The sequence below is a fragment of the Trichechus manatus genome, unplaced genomic scaffold (genome assembly GCF_000243295.1).
Source record: "Trichechus manatus latirostris isolate Lorelei unplaced genomic scaffold, TriManLat1.0 scaffold00073, whole genome shotgun sequence".
Lineage (NCBI taxonomy): Eukaryota > Metazoa > Chordata > Mammalia > Sirenia > Trichechidae > Trichechus > Trichechus manatus.
The window spans coordinates 10,495,427-10,514,364 of record NW_004444009.1 but is presented as its reverse complement, the minus strand read 5'-3'; the positions used below and the strand labels follow the sequence as shown (position 1 = coordinate 10,514,364).

Below are 18,938 nucleotides of genomic sequence, written 5' to 3'. Positions count from 1 at the left end.
TTAGGCCACAGAGCAATCCTCAACAAGATCCAAAATGTTGAGATAATACAAAGTATCTTCTCTGACTACAATGCCATCAAGGCAGAAATTAACAACAGAAAGAGCAAGGAAAAAAATCAGTTACATGGAAAGTGAATAACACCCTGCTTACAAACCACTGGGTAATAGAAGAAATCAGAGATGGAATCAGAAAATTCCTAGAATCAAATGAGAATGAAAACACATCATACCAAAACCTTTGGGACAGAGCAAAGGCAGTCCTCAGAGGACAATTTATAGCAATCGATGCACACATGAAAAAAGCAAGGGAGAATGAAGAGAACAGAAATGGAAATTAAAACCACAATGAGATACCATTTGTGAACCAGCTCTGTCTCCAGATAACCCAGCAAACTTTCCACCATCCAACGAGGTCTGAATCCCTGACTTGGGAGAGTTTGTTCTTTACTTATAGGAGCACTGGTGGAGCAGTGGTTAAATGCTTGGCTGCTAACTGAAAGGTTGGCAGTTCGAACCCATGAGCTTCTCTGCGGCAGAAAGATGTGACAGCTTCTGTAAAGATTATAGCCTAGGAAACCCTGTGGTGCACTTCTGCTCTGTCATATAGGTCGGCATGAGTTGTTTACTTGGGTAATCTCCCTTTGCTCAAGTATGGTATTCTCTAGAGTTCTCTTTTATTCCCTCTTAGCTAATTCCCTGTAAATAGTTAATTCTTCATATTAAACCTTCCCTGTTCAAGCCACCATATGCTTTCTCTCTCCCACTGGACCTTGACTGATAAAGAATTGGTACTGGTAATGTACCCAGGAGACCCTCAAAGAAGGGATTTTTGCGAGAGAACAGGATACAAGAACAGAATGAAGAGAACAGGGATTTTTGCGATTGGTTTTGGTTATGTTCTTGGGCTTGAGCTGTGCAGAGTTCCTGCCAATGGGAAATAGAGTGCTGGTGATTCGTGACAAGCAGTGACATCACCGTTTAATCATGGTATCACCTGTGGTTGATTGTGGAGAAATACCAAGTGAAGCAAGTATCTCAGGAACCCAGATGACTGCTGCACTCAACTGTTGTGGCAATAATGATGGCTACAAGCACGGTGGTATGGGATGGGTTCTCCTGAGTGCACCGAGCACATAAAAAGAGAACCAATATATTATAACAAGATTTTAATAATATTATTTTAAAATTTTCTCTACCTCATAAATATTTGCTAATACAAAACATTAAAAGAAGGGAACATTAACACAAAATAAATGCCAAATAAAAATTACTTAAAAATTTGAAAAGATAATACAACCACACATATTTAATATTGAATTTGTCATTCTAAAATGTAATTTGAAAATACACAAAGCATCTGTTGCATTATTTAATTGTCTTATCTTTGGTGACAAATATTCCAGACAGAAAATCATTTTGAATTGACATTTATCAAATTGTTAAGAGTGTGTCAAAACGCATCTTCAAGTTGGACATTGGGATATATGTTGCTTCATATAAGCTCACTTTCTTTTTTAATGATGAAAATATTTTGTCCATGTGGCCTGATTTTGGTTTTGCCATTGAAATCTATATTACTTCAGATTTTAAATCAGTTTCTGATTTCATATTCATGTTCACAACATTTACTTCTCTTTGCATTTCTTCTGCTAAAGTGTTTACAAAGCACTGAAGCTCATAGCAAATATTCATACAATGGAAAATGCCAGTGAACATTATTGTATAGTATTCAAATAATGTAAAATTCAGATTTCCTAGCAAGATTAACAGCATTACACAGAGTCTGCCAATTTAAGGACTTAGCCTCCAAAACTTGTTATTTCTTGGAATACCACTCATGGGATTTAGTTAAAGTATAATATGTAGATAATCTTATTACTATTGTATTTGTAAGAAACACTCACCAGTAGCACAGACAGGGCCACAAACAGACACTTACAACATGGGAACAGCTGCAAGTAGGACTGACTGAGTTTATTGTGACCGCTGCTCTCCCATATGCTTCTGTCCTGATTCCTGGAAATGTCAACCTTAACATTTGGCTCAACTTTTCAATATTTTCTGCACTTGCTTTCAATTTATATCAGTCGATTGCTTCAAACCAGTAATGTCTCTGTGTCGAGTTGTTAAGCTTTAAATCTCACAGGAGAATTAAACACTTTTTTCTTACTTCCCCAGTTTATCAACTGACTTTTCTCATGATTTAAAAAAAGTAAATTTCCCAAGAAATTCCAGAAAGGAATTCCTTCATGGAAACACTAATGTAAATCAGCTGCAGCTCTCATATGTTGGTGGTGGGAATGCAAAGTGGTACATCTACTTTGGAAAATCATATGACAGTTTCTTATAAAGTTAAATGTACATGTACCGTATGACTCAACAACTTCATTTCTAGGTAGTAACACAACAGAAATTTAAATATACATCTGCTTGAAGACCTGTAAGTTCATAGTACCTTTGTTCATATTTGAGCTGGAAACAGCACTAATATCCATCAGTCGAAATGGATAATCTAATTTTGGTATATACATACAATGGAATACCACTCAGCAATAAAAGGGAATTGAACAACATGAATGAATCTCAAAAATACTATACTAAGTGAAAGAAACCTGACAAAAACAACAATTGAAATCAAACTAATGTATGACTCCATTTGTATGAGATTCTATTAAAGGCAAAACTATCATGACAGAAAGCAGATCAGTGACTGCCATGGGGTTGGGACTGCAAAGGGGCACAAAGGAACTTTTGGGATGATGATTGTCCAAACTCATAGAATTGCACTCTTAGAATTAGTGAATTTTATTGTAGGTAAATTACACTCTAATAAAGTGACCAAAAAAAACCCCAAAAACTCACAATTGTATTGGTTTATTCAAATTGTATATTTGTATACTTATACAAATTGCATTATAGTATTAGATAATGAAAGTTTATAAGAAGATATTTGTAATTGCATGAAAGAATTTGAAATACCTAGAAATTAATTTTAAAAGAAGTACAAGACCTCTGTAGGGTAAAATTAATGGGCACTAGAGAAAACAAACAAAAAACACCTAAACACATTGCTGTCAAGTCAATTCCAACCCATAGCAACCCTGTAGGACAAAGTAGAACTGCCCCATAGGATTTTCAAGGCTGTAATCTTTATGGAAGCAGTCTGCTACATCTTTCTCCCATGGAGCAACTAGTGGATTCAAACTGCCAACCTTTTGGTTTGGCAGCCAAGCACTTAATCACTGTGCCACCAGGGCTCCTGGGCACTAAAGAAGATCTAAATATATCGACAGAGATTTCTTGTTCATAGATGAGAGAATCAATATTGTGAAGATATAAATTCTCAAATTGAACAGATTCAGTCTAATCCCAGAAAAAATTCAGCATTTTGGTCTGTTAATCTGATTCCAGAATTTGTATGGAAAGGCTAAGAATAGAAAAGATTCTTGAAGAACGAGATAGGTGGACTTATTCTACTAGATATCTAGATTTATCATGAAAATAAAATAATTGCAGAACTGGAATGGTCAGTAGGTAAATGGAATGTATTAGAAAGCCCTGTAACAGACACCCAGTCTTATATAGACATTTCTAAGATAAAAATATCTTAGAAATAAATGACTTTTCAATAAATTGTGTTGAATAGCCATTTGGGGGGAAAAAAAGAGAGGATGGGGATTGAACTCTTACCTCCATCAGGCCAAAAAAAAAAAAAAAAATTCAATGGATTGAAGTCCAAGGTGTGAAAGACAAAGCTGTAATGCTTTTTAAAAAGAATATAGACTATCTCCATGGCCTTGGGAAGGATTTTTTTTTAACAGGACACAAAACCATTAGCTATAAAGGAAAGGATTGATAAACTTGACTGCATTAAAATTAAGAACTTCTGTTATCAAAAGACCATTTTTTTAAAAAAAAGTTGAAAAGAAAATCAAAATGGGAGAAGATACTATCTGTTCTGCTACAGCATTTAATGCAAATTAGTTCGTAGGTTATTGGTAGATAGCTAGGAGAAGGATGTCAATTTAACACTGAAGTTGCATTGTAGAACCTTATGCTAGCCAACTAATGTTTTGTACCATCAGGTAGCAGCAAGTAAACACAGGATATAAGAGCAGAGCTGAATGTTGCAGCTAAGAAAGAATGTGGTACTTACAAATGGGGTTGTCATGAGTCAGAATCGACTCTAAAGCAACTAACAACAACAGCTATACATGATGCCCATTCACCTCAATATGGCCTCTTTCCTCAGTTTGACCGTGGGCTCTGTCTTAAATTTTTCCATTGCAGTTTGCCCTGTCTCTATTACTCAGTAGCTTTAAACGTTCTTTATGATTTTTTCTGTCAAGCTGCCTTTTCCTTTCCATTCCATTCCTTTCCTCCTCTTTTTTTTTAAGATAAAGTATTTATATTCTTTTTTTTTTTAATTTGGAGTTTAATATGTCTTTTAAACTGTGCAGATATATTTAATCAGGATTGTTATTGATTTTGTTAGTGCTCTGGTGAAAAAGTTGCAATAGGTTTGAGAGGTCAACTCTGGCCCTATTTTCTCCATAATTTCTTATTTTTGGTGCACAATTTTACATAAAACCTACTTTTTCAAGAAGCCATATTTCACCTTTTAGCAGAACAGCCTCCCATTTGTAACACCTCTACCTGACAAAGGACTACAGTACTTCATCAGTACTAAGACACAACGATTTCACATTTTAATGTCTCTGTAATTGAGATGCATCTTAGAATAGATGAAATTTTTCAGTTATAATTATCAGGTTTTTTTTTTTTTCCTTTCTTAGGGATAAAATAATAGTACATTTTATAAGCTGTTGGTTACTTAGATTTCATGAAGTACGGTAGTATCCAGAATATAAAGAACTACAAATCAATGTATAGAAGACAAACAACCCAATAGAGAAGTAGCAAAAGACTTGAACACCCATTTTCACAGCAGAGGAAGTCTATGTGACCAGTAAATATATGAAAAAGAATGTTTAATATCATTAATAATAAGGCAGTTGCACATTAAATACATAGTGAGATGTCTTTACATACTAGACATATTGACAGAAGTTTAAAAAGCTGGTAACAAGTATTGGTGAAGACACAGAAGGATGAGTGTGGTATGATTCCATTCATATGAAGTTAAAAAACAAACAGGTAAAACTAAGCTATGTTGCTTAGGAATACATATTTAGTTGGTAAATCCATAAAGAAAATAATCATCATAAATGTGGTAAGATGGCGGTTACTTCTAGGGGTGGAGAAGAGAGAGATTTATGATCAGAAGCACACAAGGGAGTTTCGAGGTTCTGGTAATGTTCTGATTTTTCATTTGGGTGTGTTTGCTTTGTTATTATTTTTTAAACTTTACATTTATGTTTTATGTACTTTTTTTGTATGTTATATTTCAGGATAAAACATAAGGCAGGTAATGATCACTATGTCAAATGGTGAGGACTGAGATTTGACCATTGGGTTAAGCAAGGTGCAGACTACTGATGAACATAGCAAACTGCCTCAGTGAAGTGGCTGGGGTCACAGTGTAATTGGAATGGGCTCAAGAAAGAATAAGAGGAAAGGAATTAGAGTCAACGAGTAAATAGAACTCTTTGAATGAATTCTTATGCAAAAAGGAGAAATGGGGTAATAACTGGAGGTGATGTAGAGAGCTTTACATAAAGTATGTAGAATATCAGGAGAATAAATATAAAGATAGCATTTCTGGAATGCTGAAAGTAGTGAGGAGAACTTTTTATGTGTGTAGGTGTATGTGGTTTCAAGGGGAGAAAGTGAAAATTTATAATATTTCTAAAGAATTAAAATTAAAGCTATTTTGTAAGTCTTAGAAATGTGTATGTTGGAATCATACATAACATTTCATATCTATTAATGGTAGGAATCGTGAACGTCATTGTATAAGCTGCTGTAACAAATTACCACAAACTATGTGGCCTAAACCAACAGAAATTTATTGTCTCACGGTTCTGTAGGCTCAAAGTCTGAACTCAGAGTGTTGGCAGGCCCATGCTCTAGAAAACCCTTTCTTGTCTCTCCCAGCTTCTGATGGCCCCAGGTTTTCCTTGGCTTGTGGCAGCTTGACAAATGTCTGCCTTTGCTACCACTTGGCCGTCTTCTGTGTGTCTCTTCTCCTCTTCTTATAAGGATACACGTCATAAAGAGATAAAGGCCCACCCTAATGATATTATCTTGACTAATTACATCTGCAAGGACTCTATTTCCAAATAAGGTCACATTCACAGCTACTGAGGGTTAGGACTTCAACATACCTTTTTGGGTTACATGATTCAACCCATAACACCCATGTTGCTCAACATCACTTTGCAGAAAGAGAATAAAGCCCAGAGACGTTAAGTGCTTGCTCAAAATTACACTATTAATAATAAATCAAGACTAAAAGAAAGTTTGTTCTGCCCCTTGGGTCAGTGCTATTTTCATAGTACTTATAATATGGTTTGCTCTTAAACTGGATTTTATATATCCATTATATTTTATAGTAGAGTTTGCTTAGATAATATTTCAGTTGGCCTTTGCTGCGTAACAGACCACCCCTAAAACTTAGTGGCTTTAAATAACCACTATATATTTTTCTCATGATTCTCTGAGTTGTCTGGGCTCAGCTGGGGCCACTCATATGGCTGCAATCATTGGCAGCTGGACTGGGGCTGAAGGGTTTAAGATGACCTCGCTCACATGTCTGGGACCTTGGTGCTGTTTGTTGGCTCAGGCTCTCTATTGATGGTGTCTCTTCCTCACCATGTAAGGAAGCCCAGGGCTCCACAACTAAAAAAATGTGAGCAATTAAGAGTTGCCCATGGGACCATGGTCTCGGGGAACATCTAGCTCAATTGGCATAACGCAGTTTATAAAGACAATGTTCTACATTCTACCTTGGTGAGTAGTGTCTGGGGTCTTAAAAGCCTATGAGCAACCATCTAAGACACTCCACTGGTCTTATCCCTTCGGGAGCAAGGGAGAATGAAGAGAACAGGATACAAGGAAAAGATTAGTCCGGAGGCCTCCACTGGACTGAGTCCAGTACAGCTAGATGGTGCCCGGCTACCACCACTGACTGCTCTGACCAGGATCACAACAGAGGGTTCTGGACAGAGCTGGAGAAGGATGTAGAGCATAATTCTAACTCACAAAAAAAAGACCAGATTTACTGGCCTAAAGGAGACTGGAGAAACCCCGAGAGTATGGCCCCCAGACACCCTTTTAGCTCAGTGGTGAAGTTACCTCCGAGGTTTCACTGTTCAGCCTGGGAGTGGACAGCCCCGTAAAACCAAATGGGACTAATGAGGTACAGTAATCCAGTGACAAGGGCCAGAAGTCAGAAGGGGACAAGGAAGCTGGTGATAGGGAACCCAGGGTTGAGTAAGGATATTGCTGATGTGTTGTGAGATTGTTGACCATTGTCATAGGGCAACATGTGTAGTAACTGTTAAATGAGAAACTGTTTTGTTCTGTAAGCCTTCATCTTAAGTGAGAATAACAGCACAATTGGAAGAGTGTAGTCAGTGTCACTGAACTGTGCATGCAGAAATTTTTGAAATGGTGTATCTTTGGCTGTGTATTTTCACCAAAAAAAAAGGTTGAGAAGTTAGAGGGTTGACATTTGTGGGGTTGTTAACCAATGTCATAGGGCAATACATGTACTACTGTTTCATGAGAAACTATTTGTTCTGTAAGCCTTCACCTGAAGTACAATAAAAAAAAAAAAATTCACATTTTCTGACACCAAAAAAAAAAAAAAGAGTTGCCCATGAATTAATTTATGATAATAATAATGGCATGTTGCCAGCCACTGTGCTAATTGAATTTGTATACAATTTCACTTAATTTAGTTACCACTATCTATACTGACTACTGGAGTCCTGGTAGCTCAGTGGTTAAGAGCTCAATTGCTAACCAAAAGGTCTGCAGTTCGAATCCACCAGCTGCTCCTTGGAAACCCTATGGGGCAGTTATACTCTGTCCTGTAGGGTCGCTATGAGTCAGAATCCACTCAACAGCAACAAGTTTGGGTTGTGGTTTTGTTTTTCTATTGAGTATCTACTATGATCCTTGACTGTGCCTAGACTTGGACTATTACTCTGAACCAGTTAGACATGTTCCCTGCATATCGCAGTACCCTATGGTGGGAGTGTGAGAAGGTTCTCTAAAGAAACTTTCTAAGTTAGGACTTGAAGGATGAGTATAGGAGTTAGCTGAGGTAAGAGTAAGAATGGGAATAGGAAGTCTTCCGGGGAAAGAAAATGACTTGGGCAAAGTCCCTAGAGGTAAGTGAGTTCAACCTGTTGCCGGGGAGTTGATTCTGACTCAGTGACCCTATAGGACAAAGTAGAATTGCCATATAGAGTTTCCAAGGAGGAGCTGGTGGATTCAAACTGCTGACCTTTTGCTTAGCAGCCAAACTCTTTACCACTGTGCCACTAGGGCTCCAAGTGAGTTCAAGCAACATTAAAAGAATTAAAAAAAAAAAAAATCTATCATGGCTGAAGCCTAGAATGTGAAAAGGGTAACTCAAGAAAGAAGCTGAAGAGGTAGCCAAGGGCCTTGTAAGCTGTGTTGTTATCCCACTGCCATCGAGTCCTTTCTGACTTTCAGCAATCCTATAGGACATAGTAGAACTGCCCTATATGGTTTCTAAGGCTGTAATCTTTATGGAAACAGACTGCCACATCCTTTTCCTGAAGTGGCTGGTGGGTTCAAACTGCCAACCTTTTTGTTAGCAGCAGAGTGCTTTAACCACTGCACCACCAGGGCTGCTGTTATGTTATAGTGTGGATTTTATGCTCAGGGTGATGGAAAGTCACTAATAGGTTTAGACAGGTTTTGTTTTTGCTCAGATTGTTGTTTTAGCAAGGTAACTGGCTGCAGTTTGGGTGCTGGATGTAGCTGGGAAGAGGTAAAGTTTGGCCTGGGAAGACCATCCACACAAGGCATAGATAGTGATCTGAATTAGGTGAGTGTGAGAATGAGGAGAAGTATGTAAATTATAGAGTTATTTAAGAGGTAAAATCAACTGGATTTGGTGACTGAATGTGAAGTAGCTGGAGGAGCCCAAGATGACAGGTTCTCAGGTTTCTGGCTTGGCATGCCATTACTGAGTAGAAAACCTAAGTGGAGGAACAGGTTTGGGAGGTGTCCTTGCACCAGACTTGCTACATTAGTTTTGTAGAGATACATAAGACTGATTCCCAAACTTCATTTTCAGACTAAACACCTGATCGTTTTTGTATTCTGCAGTATTTGAAATGACATTTCTAATATCAGTTCATAAAAGTGATTCTTGTTTAGTAAATTCAGTCAAATGTAACAATGCTGCCGTAACCTGAGTTTATACTTTGCAAGATATTACTTTAGCATGAATTCCTTAATATATAGAAATTTAGTCATCTATTGTGGTAGTCAATTTTGTAAAACAGTTTACTTACTGCTTAAATTTTTTAAAATTACTTGATGAGAATATAGCTAAGAAGCAATATGTAATACCTATTTTAAGCCTTTCATTCATTAGTCTAAAATAATTTCATAATCAGTATGTGTCCACATTTTGAAAATAAAGTTTACTAAAAGAACTTTTTAAAATGATTTCTCCCATTTTGTGTGCCCTTCATGACTTCAGTAAGCAGAATGTCAGTTTACAATTATGCTCAGAAGAAAATACCTAGGATAGCTGCATAAAAATAAATTATATGAGAGGTGGATTTATCTCTCCTTCCTATTGTTAAGTGATAATTGGGTTTTAAAGGAAGAATTCACTCTTGTCTGTTAGGAAGTTAAACCTACTTTGGCACTTTGGAGTCTCCTTTGGAGTCTTTGTAGTTTTGAATCTCATGGCCATCTGTAAATTTTATTAAAGTTTATTCATCCTATGTTATTTATTGTCCTCCTTTCAGCTAGTAATGTTAATTTGCCTAAAATATTCTGATCCTCCTTCTAGCAGGTATAATATATTTGATAGTCTGTTTCCCCCATATGTTCTCTATAGATTGAATTTTTTATTACTATTTTGTAAGTTTAAAAGCACTTTACAACCTTTTTTTTCTTTTTTTTCCCCTTAGGCACTACAAGGGCCCCCAGGGATGGGGAAGTACCAGGGGTGGACTATAATTTCATTTCTGTTGAGCAGTTCAAAGCACTGGAAGAGAGTGGAGCGTTGTTAGAAAGTGGAACGTATGATGGTATGTCCCCAAATATTAACAATAACAATAACAAAAACCCAGAAAACCATCTGAAGAACTAGAATTATTTCAGAGAAATTTTGACCTATAAAATACCTTTTTTTTTTTTTAAAAGTTTTTTCTGTCGACTTTTGGGGAAATTTTCTTTTGATTAGGAGATTTATAATTTACTAATGTAAAATTGGATAAAACAATAAGCAAAAACATTCTGTCATATTATAAAACTGACTGTGAATAATATGCTAAAAAAATCAAACTGGCCAGTTTATATATTTGATAGTAATTCACATCATCTTATGAACTAAGCAAGTGTTTGTTGATTGCTTTCCATTTCAGTTGGGAATCAAAAATCTGTTCACTCTAAAAAATCTACATGTATCTTGAGTATCTTGGAGAAAGGAGAAAATAGATTGGGGGGTTGGGGGAGACTCAGAATAGGTTTTGTTTTCGTATCTCTCTTTCCTCTACCCACTTGATTCCAGGAAGTACAGATTTGAGATCAATTTCAATTTTTAAATGATTCCATGTTAGATCCATTTTGTTTTGTTTTACCTTATATGACACACTCTTTACTGGCAAGCTTATCCACTCCCCTAACACCCTATAGGAGTCCTGGTGGTGCAGTGGTTGAGAGCTACAGCTGCTAACCAAAAGGTCGCAGTTCAAATCCACCAGAAGCTTCCTGGAAACCTTATGGGGCAGTTCTACTCTGCCCTATAGGGTCGCTGTAGGTCATAATGGACTCGATGGCAACGGGTTTGGTTTTTTAGGTTTTTAACACCCTACATTTCTCCATCATTGCTTTATCATGCTATTTTAATCACCTATTTACAGGCTTTGTGAAGGCAATTATCATGTCTTTCTTACTTGATATTATCTTAACAGCCTAGAAATAATGTTCAATAAATATTTAATCTTGAACACAACATATCCAAATATGCATTCTCTTCTATCCAAAAGAGTAATTCCTCAATATTTCTCTCTTTAGTGGCATTGTGAGCTCAAAACAGTGGAGTCATCATTTACTTCCTTTTTCTCACAGTCCTCTAGCAGTCACTTTCAAGTCTAATCATTTCTTCCTTTGCAGCAGCTTTCCCAATGCCTTTCTTTTCACTTTCATCTCCTTGTTGTAGGCCCCCTGGACCATCTCTTGCCTGAACTATTGCAGTTGATCTCATTTGTTACAATTTCTTCCCTCCATCCAGTCTACCCTGCCCGTTGTTACCATGTTAGTCTTTCACAAGCACAGCTCTGATCATGTCACTCTCCTACTCAGAATCTTCATTGATTTCCTTTTGCCTGGTAAGTTTGACCAACTACTTATTCTGGGCTTAGCTCCTCCTACTCACTCACTTACTCATTCATTCGTTTGACCCTTCTTTTGTTCATTCCACAACCAGTTATTAAGTACCTACTATGTGCCAAACACTGTAAGAGAGGCTAAGGATACTGTCATGAACAAGATTGACATGATACTGCCTTCATAAATCATACATTTTATGAGGGAGGCAATCAAAAAACACATAAAATAACTATAAATCAAGATAAATATTAAGAAGGAAACAGAAACAAGAGATTTATAGAAAATAATAAGACAATCTGTGTTAGAGAAGGTGGCCGATGATGACTTCTGAGAGGAAATGATACCTACTTATTTGTTTTTATTTTTATGCAGATGGCCTATTCTCATTCAGTTCCTCTGTACAGGAGACCATTCTGATGTGTTTAATGTGTATGTTTTTGTTTGTGTGGGTTCTTGCAAAATGTATATTGTGTCTTCTGTGCATATATTTATTATTTACATTGTACTGTGTCTATATCTCATTCCATTTTTTATTGTTTTCATTTATTACTATGACTTTTAGATTCATCCATCTTGCTACACTGTATTTACCTGTAATCCATTGCTTTTAACAGCTACACAGTACTTCATGGTGTGAATCCACTGCATTTTACTTAAATCATCTTCCTAATAATGGACACTCAGATTGCCTTCAGCACCCCATCATCACAGATAAAGCTGCAGTGAACATTCTCACACGTCTTTTTGTTGACCTGTATGAGAATTTCCATAGATAATATACGTAAAAGCAGAATTGTTGGATCAGAGTTGTATACATATAATTGATCTAATGAAGCAGCGTTAGATAGCTCTCCATTATACATCACCACCAGCAGTGCATGAGGGTTTTTGTAGCACCTATAAAAACAAAAACCAAACCAAACCTGTTGCTGTTGAGTTGATTCTGACTCATAGCGACCCCACAGGACAGAGTAGAACTGCCCCATAGAGTTCCCAAGGAGCAGGTGGTAGATTCGAACTACTGACCTTTTTGTTAGCAGCTGAGCTCTCATATCCTTGTCAACAGTTAACATTATACAGCTTTACAATTTTGTCACTCTAATGGCTGTGGGAGTAGTATCTTATTTTAATTTTAGTTTCTCCGATTGTCAGAGAGTTTGAGTATCTTTTCCTGTACTTACTAGTCTTTTGGACTTCTGAAAATTATCTATTAATTTACTTTGCCTATTTTTTGTAAATGTGATTCCCATTACATTCTGGTTTTCAGGTATTTCTGCGATATTTTGATATTTATTTAGATATTAATCCCTTAGTGGATTTAGATATTTTAGATATCTTCTCCCATTCTGTCACCTATTAACCTTGTCCAGTGTTTCTCCATTGAACAAAAATTATTAATTTTTATATATCAGATTTATCACTGTTTTCCTTATGATTTGTACTTTCCAAGTTTTAAGAAGCCCTTCTCTGCCATTAGATCACAAAAATATTCTGTTACATTTTCTTCCATTAAGTTTAAGAACTTGGTATATGACAGAGAGGCATATTACACATTATTAATTATTCTTTGCTCAGCTCCAGTAATTTTCAAGGAAATACAAATTAAAACAACAGTCAGGAGCCATTTCATACCTATCAGACTGGCAAAAAATTTAGAAGTCTGATATTGTGGGAAATTGGAAACTCCCATACACTGCTGTTGAGAGTATAAGACGATACAATCCCTTTGGAGAGCATCTTGGCAATAACAAGTACTTTTGAAGATAAACATAACTCTCTGACCTAGCAGTTCCCTCTCTAGCTGTCTACTCTAGAGAAACTCTTGCCCATGTTCATATGTAGAATGTACCAGAATATTCATTATAGCACTGTTTTAAAACAGTGAGAGAATGGAACAACTCTCCTTTAGTAGAGGAATGAATAAAATACATTTTGATTTATTCATAGAAATAGACTATTGTATAGCAGTAGAACGAATTGGATCTACACAATCAATATAAGTCTTAGAAATACAATTGTATAAAAAAACAAGTTGCAAAAGGATATGTTCAGTATGGTACTGTATATCAAAAAAGATATGAAATGTTATGAAAACACTTTATGCAGCTTTTATGAAAACAACTGAGTGTATATGTGTTATGAATGTTTATACATATATCCCAGATGACCACAACACATGGGAAAATGACACATACCAACTTCAGGACCGTGGTTACCCAAGGGAGGGAGCGGGAAGGATGGAGACGGAGTTAGGGCTTTAATTGTATATGTGACCATATATGTATGTCCCTTAAAGAAAAAAAAGCAGGGGAGAGATCTGGAAGAAATCTTGCAAAAGCTGATAACTAGAGGATGTGCATATAAATGAATATTTCTAATATTTATTCTGTATAATTTTATATGTTTGAAATACTTAATAATCGATAGTGTTACTGTAAAATGAAGTCCTAAAATCTTATCAGTGATTATGGATAGCAATCACAGTATCATTTTTCTCATTTTCACCCTAGGAAAAATATTAAACTTCTAGTCAGATAACAATTACTAATAATCCTCAGTAAAATGTGTTTTTAGTAATATTGCTACCATCTTTAGAAAAGGTGGACTTTGCATTCCTGTCCTGGCACATCCAGTTTCTTGGATAATGTGATTACCGGGCATAATGCAGAAAGAATTGAGATCACAGAGAATCCTATTCCCTAACCAAACCTCTAGAGAGCCCTTGTGGCGCAGTAGTTAAACACCCAGCTGCTAACCGAAAGTTCACTGGTTTAAACCCACCAGAAGCTCCATGAGAAAAAACACGTGGCTATCTCCTCCCGTAAAGATTACAGCCTTGGAAACCCTATGGGACAGTTCTACGCAGTCTACTGAGTCACTGTGGCTCTTTATTGACTTGACAGCACACAACAACCAAATCTCTATTTGGAGTGGGTCTGTGCCCTCTGCCCCAGAGAAGTGTGAACTGGCTTTCATTGGTTCCTTGCTTTACTTATGGCCCAGAAAGTTTGCAGAGATTCTTTTAGACTGTTTTAACAAGAATTTTTGTATTCATATGCATGACAGGGGTAAACTCCATTTTAAACACGGATTTGGAAGCAAGGAAGGAGAGTCAGGAGGTAGTTGAAAATATTTTAGTTTGACTTCATTGTTTTTTCTTGAATATTTTAAATGATAGTTACCTCTGAGAGTCAAATTTGCAAAAACTAATTCATCATAATGCTTGCCCTCTCAGCGCATGTGTGATTTAAAGTGTAAACTCTGTTATTTCTAGATTTGCCTCAGTGTTACGGTGAACAGTGTAAGCTTTTTTTCACCTAGGAAAAAATCAGTTACCTTCCTTACTGATTTAACTTATGTAAATGAGCATCTTAATGACCTCTTTAGGAACAAAAGAATATGCTTTGAGATGGGATTTTAAAAAATCATGAGTATTTTCCTCCCTAACTGTACTGAACTTTCTATAAGTTTAGAGTAATGATTACTATAAGGTTAAAACTAGCAGGTCCGGCAACTGTTAATGTGCTTTCCCATTGTATTTGGATGCCTAATGGGAATTACATGATAAATTGAGAAGGTGTTCAATTGTTTTCATTCTATTCTGGAATATTTGTTTTTGCTGCAGAAATTACTGATCCTCTAGATTTAACATGTAGAAGTTATTTCTTGCTTTCCTGAAAGTAAGCCAATATTGAATTATCCTAATAATGTGTCTATTTGTTCAATAAATTGTTAGATAAAATAATGCAATTAGAATGCTTAGAAAAACTTTTTAAACTTACCTTTACATAAATAGCCTTCATTTCAGCACAAGCTAGTTAGTTTTTATCCTGCCCACATATTTCCTCATTTGGTTAAAGTAGTAGTTATGTTTCACATTAGAACAAAATTATTTGTTAGTTTTCTCCTCCTTTACTCCCACCTTTTATACCAGTTAGTCTTACATGAGAGCATTGATGCTTTCAAATTCACATAAAGGAAACAAATTAGGTCCTGATTCAGTACGCATGTAAAACAAGCCCTATTGGAATAAATAATCACATACGTACAGTCAACTTCATGGTCTTGGTATGAGTAGTATGAAGATGATAGGTAATGTATGGTGCCTTTCATCTTCATAGGCACTTGAGAAGTTACTTCTTACTCCTCTTTCTACCTTCCACCTCACCCACCCCCTTGTTTTAGGAAGGTAATGTCTCCTTTTGGCCAATGGTGGGTATTCAAAAAGGTCAATATAAGATGACGGGGCAGAGAGATATGCTAGGTCATGATGTTCTGACTCTTAATTCAGCATGAGTACTTTTCACTTGCTGCTATTTTTGTCCACTTCAGGAAACTTCTATGGAACTCCTAAACCTCCAGCAGAACCCAGCCCTTTCCAACCAGATCCGGTTGATCAGGTCCTCTTTGATAATGAGTTTGACACAGAATCCCAAAGGAAACGAACTACATCTGTCAGCAAGATGGAAAGAATGGACAGCTCTCTTCCTGAAGAGGAAGAGGATGAAGACAAAGAAGCTATTAATGGCAGTGGAAATGCAGGTTTGTAAATAGATGAACAACTTCTAACTGACCTTCTAGGTTGACTTTACCATGGCATTGAATAGGAAGTAGTAAAAATTTTTCATCAAGCATAAGGAGTGCAGTGATGGGATTCTAAATTTGTTTTTTCAGTTGTGTGTAGAGCAAAGTATATCCCTGTAGACTATCCTGTAAGCTGGAGTCATCAGAAGTGGCAACTTTGATAAATTACAAGCTATCATTAGTAATCTATACTATGCCTTTACCCTGCTGTCTAAAAGGTATATAAGAGATTCATTTCTGATCCTGAGATATAGGAGTCTTGTTGGACCAACTTCTACTTTACAGGATATGAGGAAAATTTACATGTTTTCGGATATAGTCATCAACCAAAACAAAATGCAGAGAGTTTAGAAATATGCCAATAAAAATTAACTGAGAGATTTGTTAGCAGTATTTTGAGTTTAAATTCTGAATCCACTAAAAGCAAACTTCCAAATTTGTACATTAAATGGTTATATTTTTCATTAAATGCTAAACCAACAGAATTTCAATGGTGGAAGATCTCCTGCTTTTGAGTACCCTTAAATAATGTGTCCATTTCTTAGAAGATTCTTACACTTGTAATTGACAATATAAGTAAGAAACCATAGAATCTCAGCAAAACTAATTTCAGTGCTGTTTATTGTAATAATTTTATTCAAAACACTAGACTGTGAACTTCTTACATGTTGGAGTTTTTGCTTGTTTTGTGCATTGCTGTATCCCTAGCATCAAAAACAGTACCTGGGTCGTAGTAACCAAAAAACCCATTGCTGCTGAGTTGATTCCAACTCATAGTGACCCTATAGGACAAAGTAGAACTGCCCTGTAGGGTTTCCAAGGAGCAGGTGGTAGATTCAAACTGCCAACCTTCTGGTTAGCAGCCATAGCTCTTAACCACTGCACCACCACAGCTCCTTCTAAGGCTTACTGAACTAAGATAATATTTTATAGGGGTGTCCTATAAATGAGTGAATTTGATCATATTTGCAAATTTGCGGAGCCTATTACCATGTTGTCTTCCCAAAGCATCTTGGTCTTTTTCTTATCAGACTTAAAAGTCTGAGCAGATAGATTATAAGGAAGAAGTATACTTTTCCAGATCTATCATTTGTCACTGGATCTCTATCTCAGTAATAATGTAACTATTTGTTGAATAGATGAATGAATTTGGAGTGCTATTTGTGAAGCCTTGGCACATTAAATATGACTGTACGTAAATGAAACTACAAAAACATTCCAACTAAAAACAATACATTTTTTAATTTATTCAGACTATTGCCTTGCATTAACAAAGATAATCTAGTGTTGATTATATTTGAAATTATTTTTAAAAAATGTTTCATTCAGTTATTCATTCAGCAAATATTTATTGAGCATTTGCTAAGCTACTAAGTGCTAGACATTGTTCTAGGTGCTGCAAATACATCACTGAACAAAGATAAAAACATCTGTCATCATGGAGCTTACCTTATAATGGGAGACACAGAAACTATCCAACCTAAATAAATAACATTTGTACTATTTGGAGCCCTGGTGGTGCAGTAGTTAAGAGGTCAGCTGCTAACCAAAAGGTCAGCAGTTTGAATCCACCAGCCACTCCTTGGAGACCCTATGAGGCAGTTCTACTGTGTTCTGTAGGGTTGCTGTGAGCCGGAATTGACTCAAAGGCAACAGGTTTGGATTTTTGGTTTTTTATATATTATTTTTTGTACGTTAAACAATGCTAAAGAGAAAAAGCAAAGGAGGAGGATAAAAAGTGGTGGTAGCCAAAGCAGTGGGATAGTTTGCAGTTTTAGATAGAGTGGCACGGAAGACCTCACTGAGAAGGGAACTTTGAAAAAACTGAGAGAGTAAGCCCAAAATATCTGAGGAAAGAAACTTCCAGCTAAAAGGAACTACGTGTATAAATATCCTGAGATGGAAGCATGCCTGGAATACTCAGACAACAGCAGTGGAGCTAGCGTGATTGGAACAGAGTGTTGGAAGGGAGTAGAGTAGTAACCAGTGAGATCAGTCAGATAATGATGGAGGGGACAGGAGATGTACGTTATACAGGATCTTGTAGGCCACTGGAAGGATTTTGGTTTTTATTCTGAGATGGGAAATGATTATAGGGTTTTGAGTAGAACTGTAATATGTTTTAACAGACTCATTCTGGCTGCTGTATTGAAAATAGACAGTAAGAGGGCATGAGCATAAACAGGGATACCAGTTAGGAGGCGATTGCAGTAATTTAAGTGAGAAATGGTGGTTTAGACAAGGTGAAAGCATAAGAGGTGGTAAGAAGTGGCCTGAGCCAATATTGTTTGCTGACAAATTAGATATGAGGTGTGAGAGAGCAGAGTCAAGGATGACTCCAAGAGTTTTGACCTGAGTATCTGCAAGAATGGAGTTACATTTACTGGAATGGGAAAGATTGCAAAAGGAGCAGTTTGGGGTTGGGGGTTGGGAGGCGGAGAGTATTAGGAGCTCAGTGTAGGACATTTAAGTTTGAGATACCCATTAAACATCCAAATGGAAATGTAATGTTTGAAGTTGGATTTAAGGGTCTAAGTTCTGATCTGAAGATACATATTCGGACACCATCAGCATATAGCTTGTATAGCAGTGGCACTGGATGAAATCTCCAAGAGAGTTAGTTTAGAAAGAGAAGAGAAAAGGTCCAAGGACAAAACTCTGAGAAGGTACTCTAACATATGGGAGTCATGGAGATCAGGAAGAGCCAGTGAAATAGGAATAATCCATGAGAGTGCAGTGTCCTGGAAGCTACACAAAGAAAGCGTGTTAAAGAAAAGAGTGATCAACTATGTCAGATACTGGTGACAGTTCAATGAAGATGGAGACAGAGGATTATCATTGGA

At 36.5% G+C, this 18,938-nt stretch overlaps 1 protein-coding gene across 1 annotated transcript in view; it reads left to right on the top strand.

Annotated features, from left to right (window-relative positions):
* The window catches only part of MAGI3 (membrane associated guanylate kinase, WW and PDZ domain containing 3), a 250,383-nt gene that overhangs the window by 154,785 nt on the left and 76,660 nt on the right, over positions 1–18,938 (top strand). The window contains exons 3-4 of the mRNA XM_004380440.3: positions 10,089–10,208; positions 15,844–16,057. Coding sequence (XP_004380497.1) covers positions 10,089–10,208; positions 15,844–16,057 — 334 coding nt within the window. The remainder of the gene's footprint in view (positions 1–10,088; positions 10,209–15,843; positions 16,058–18,938) is intronic.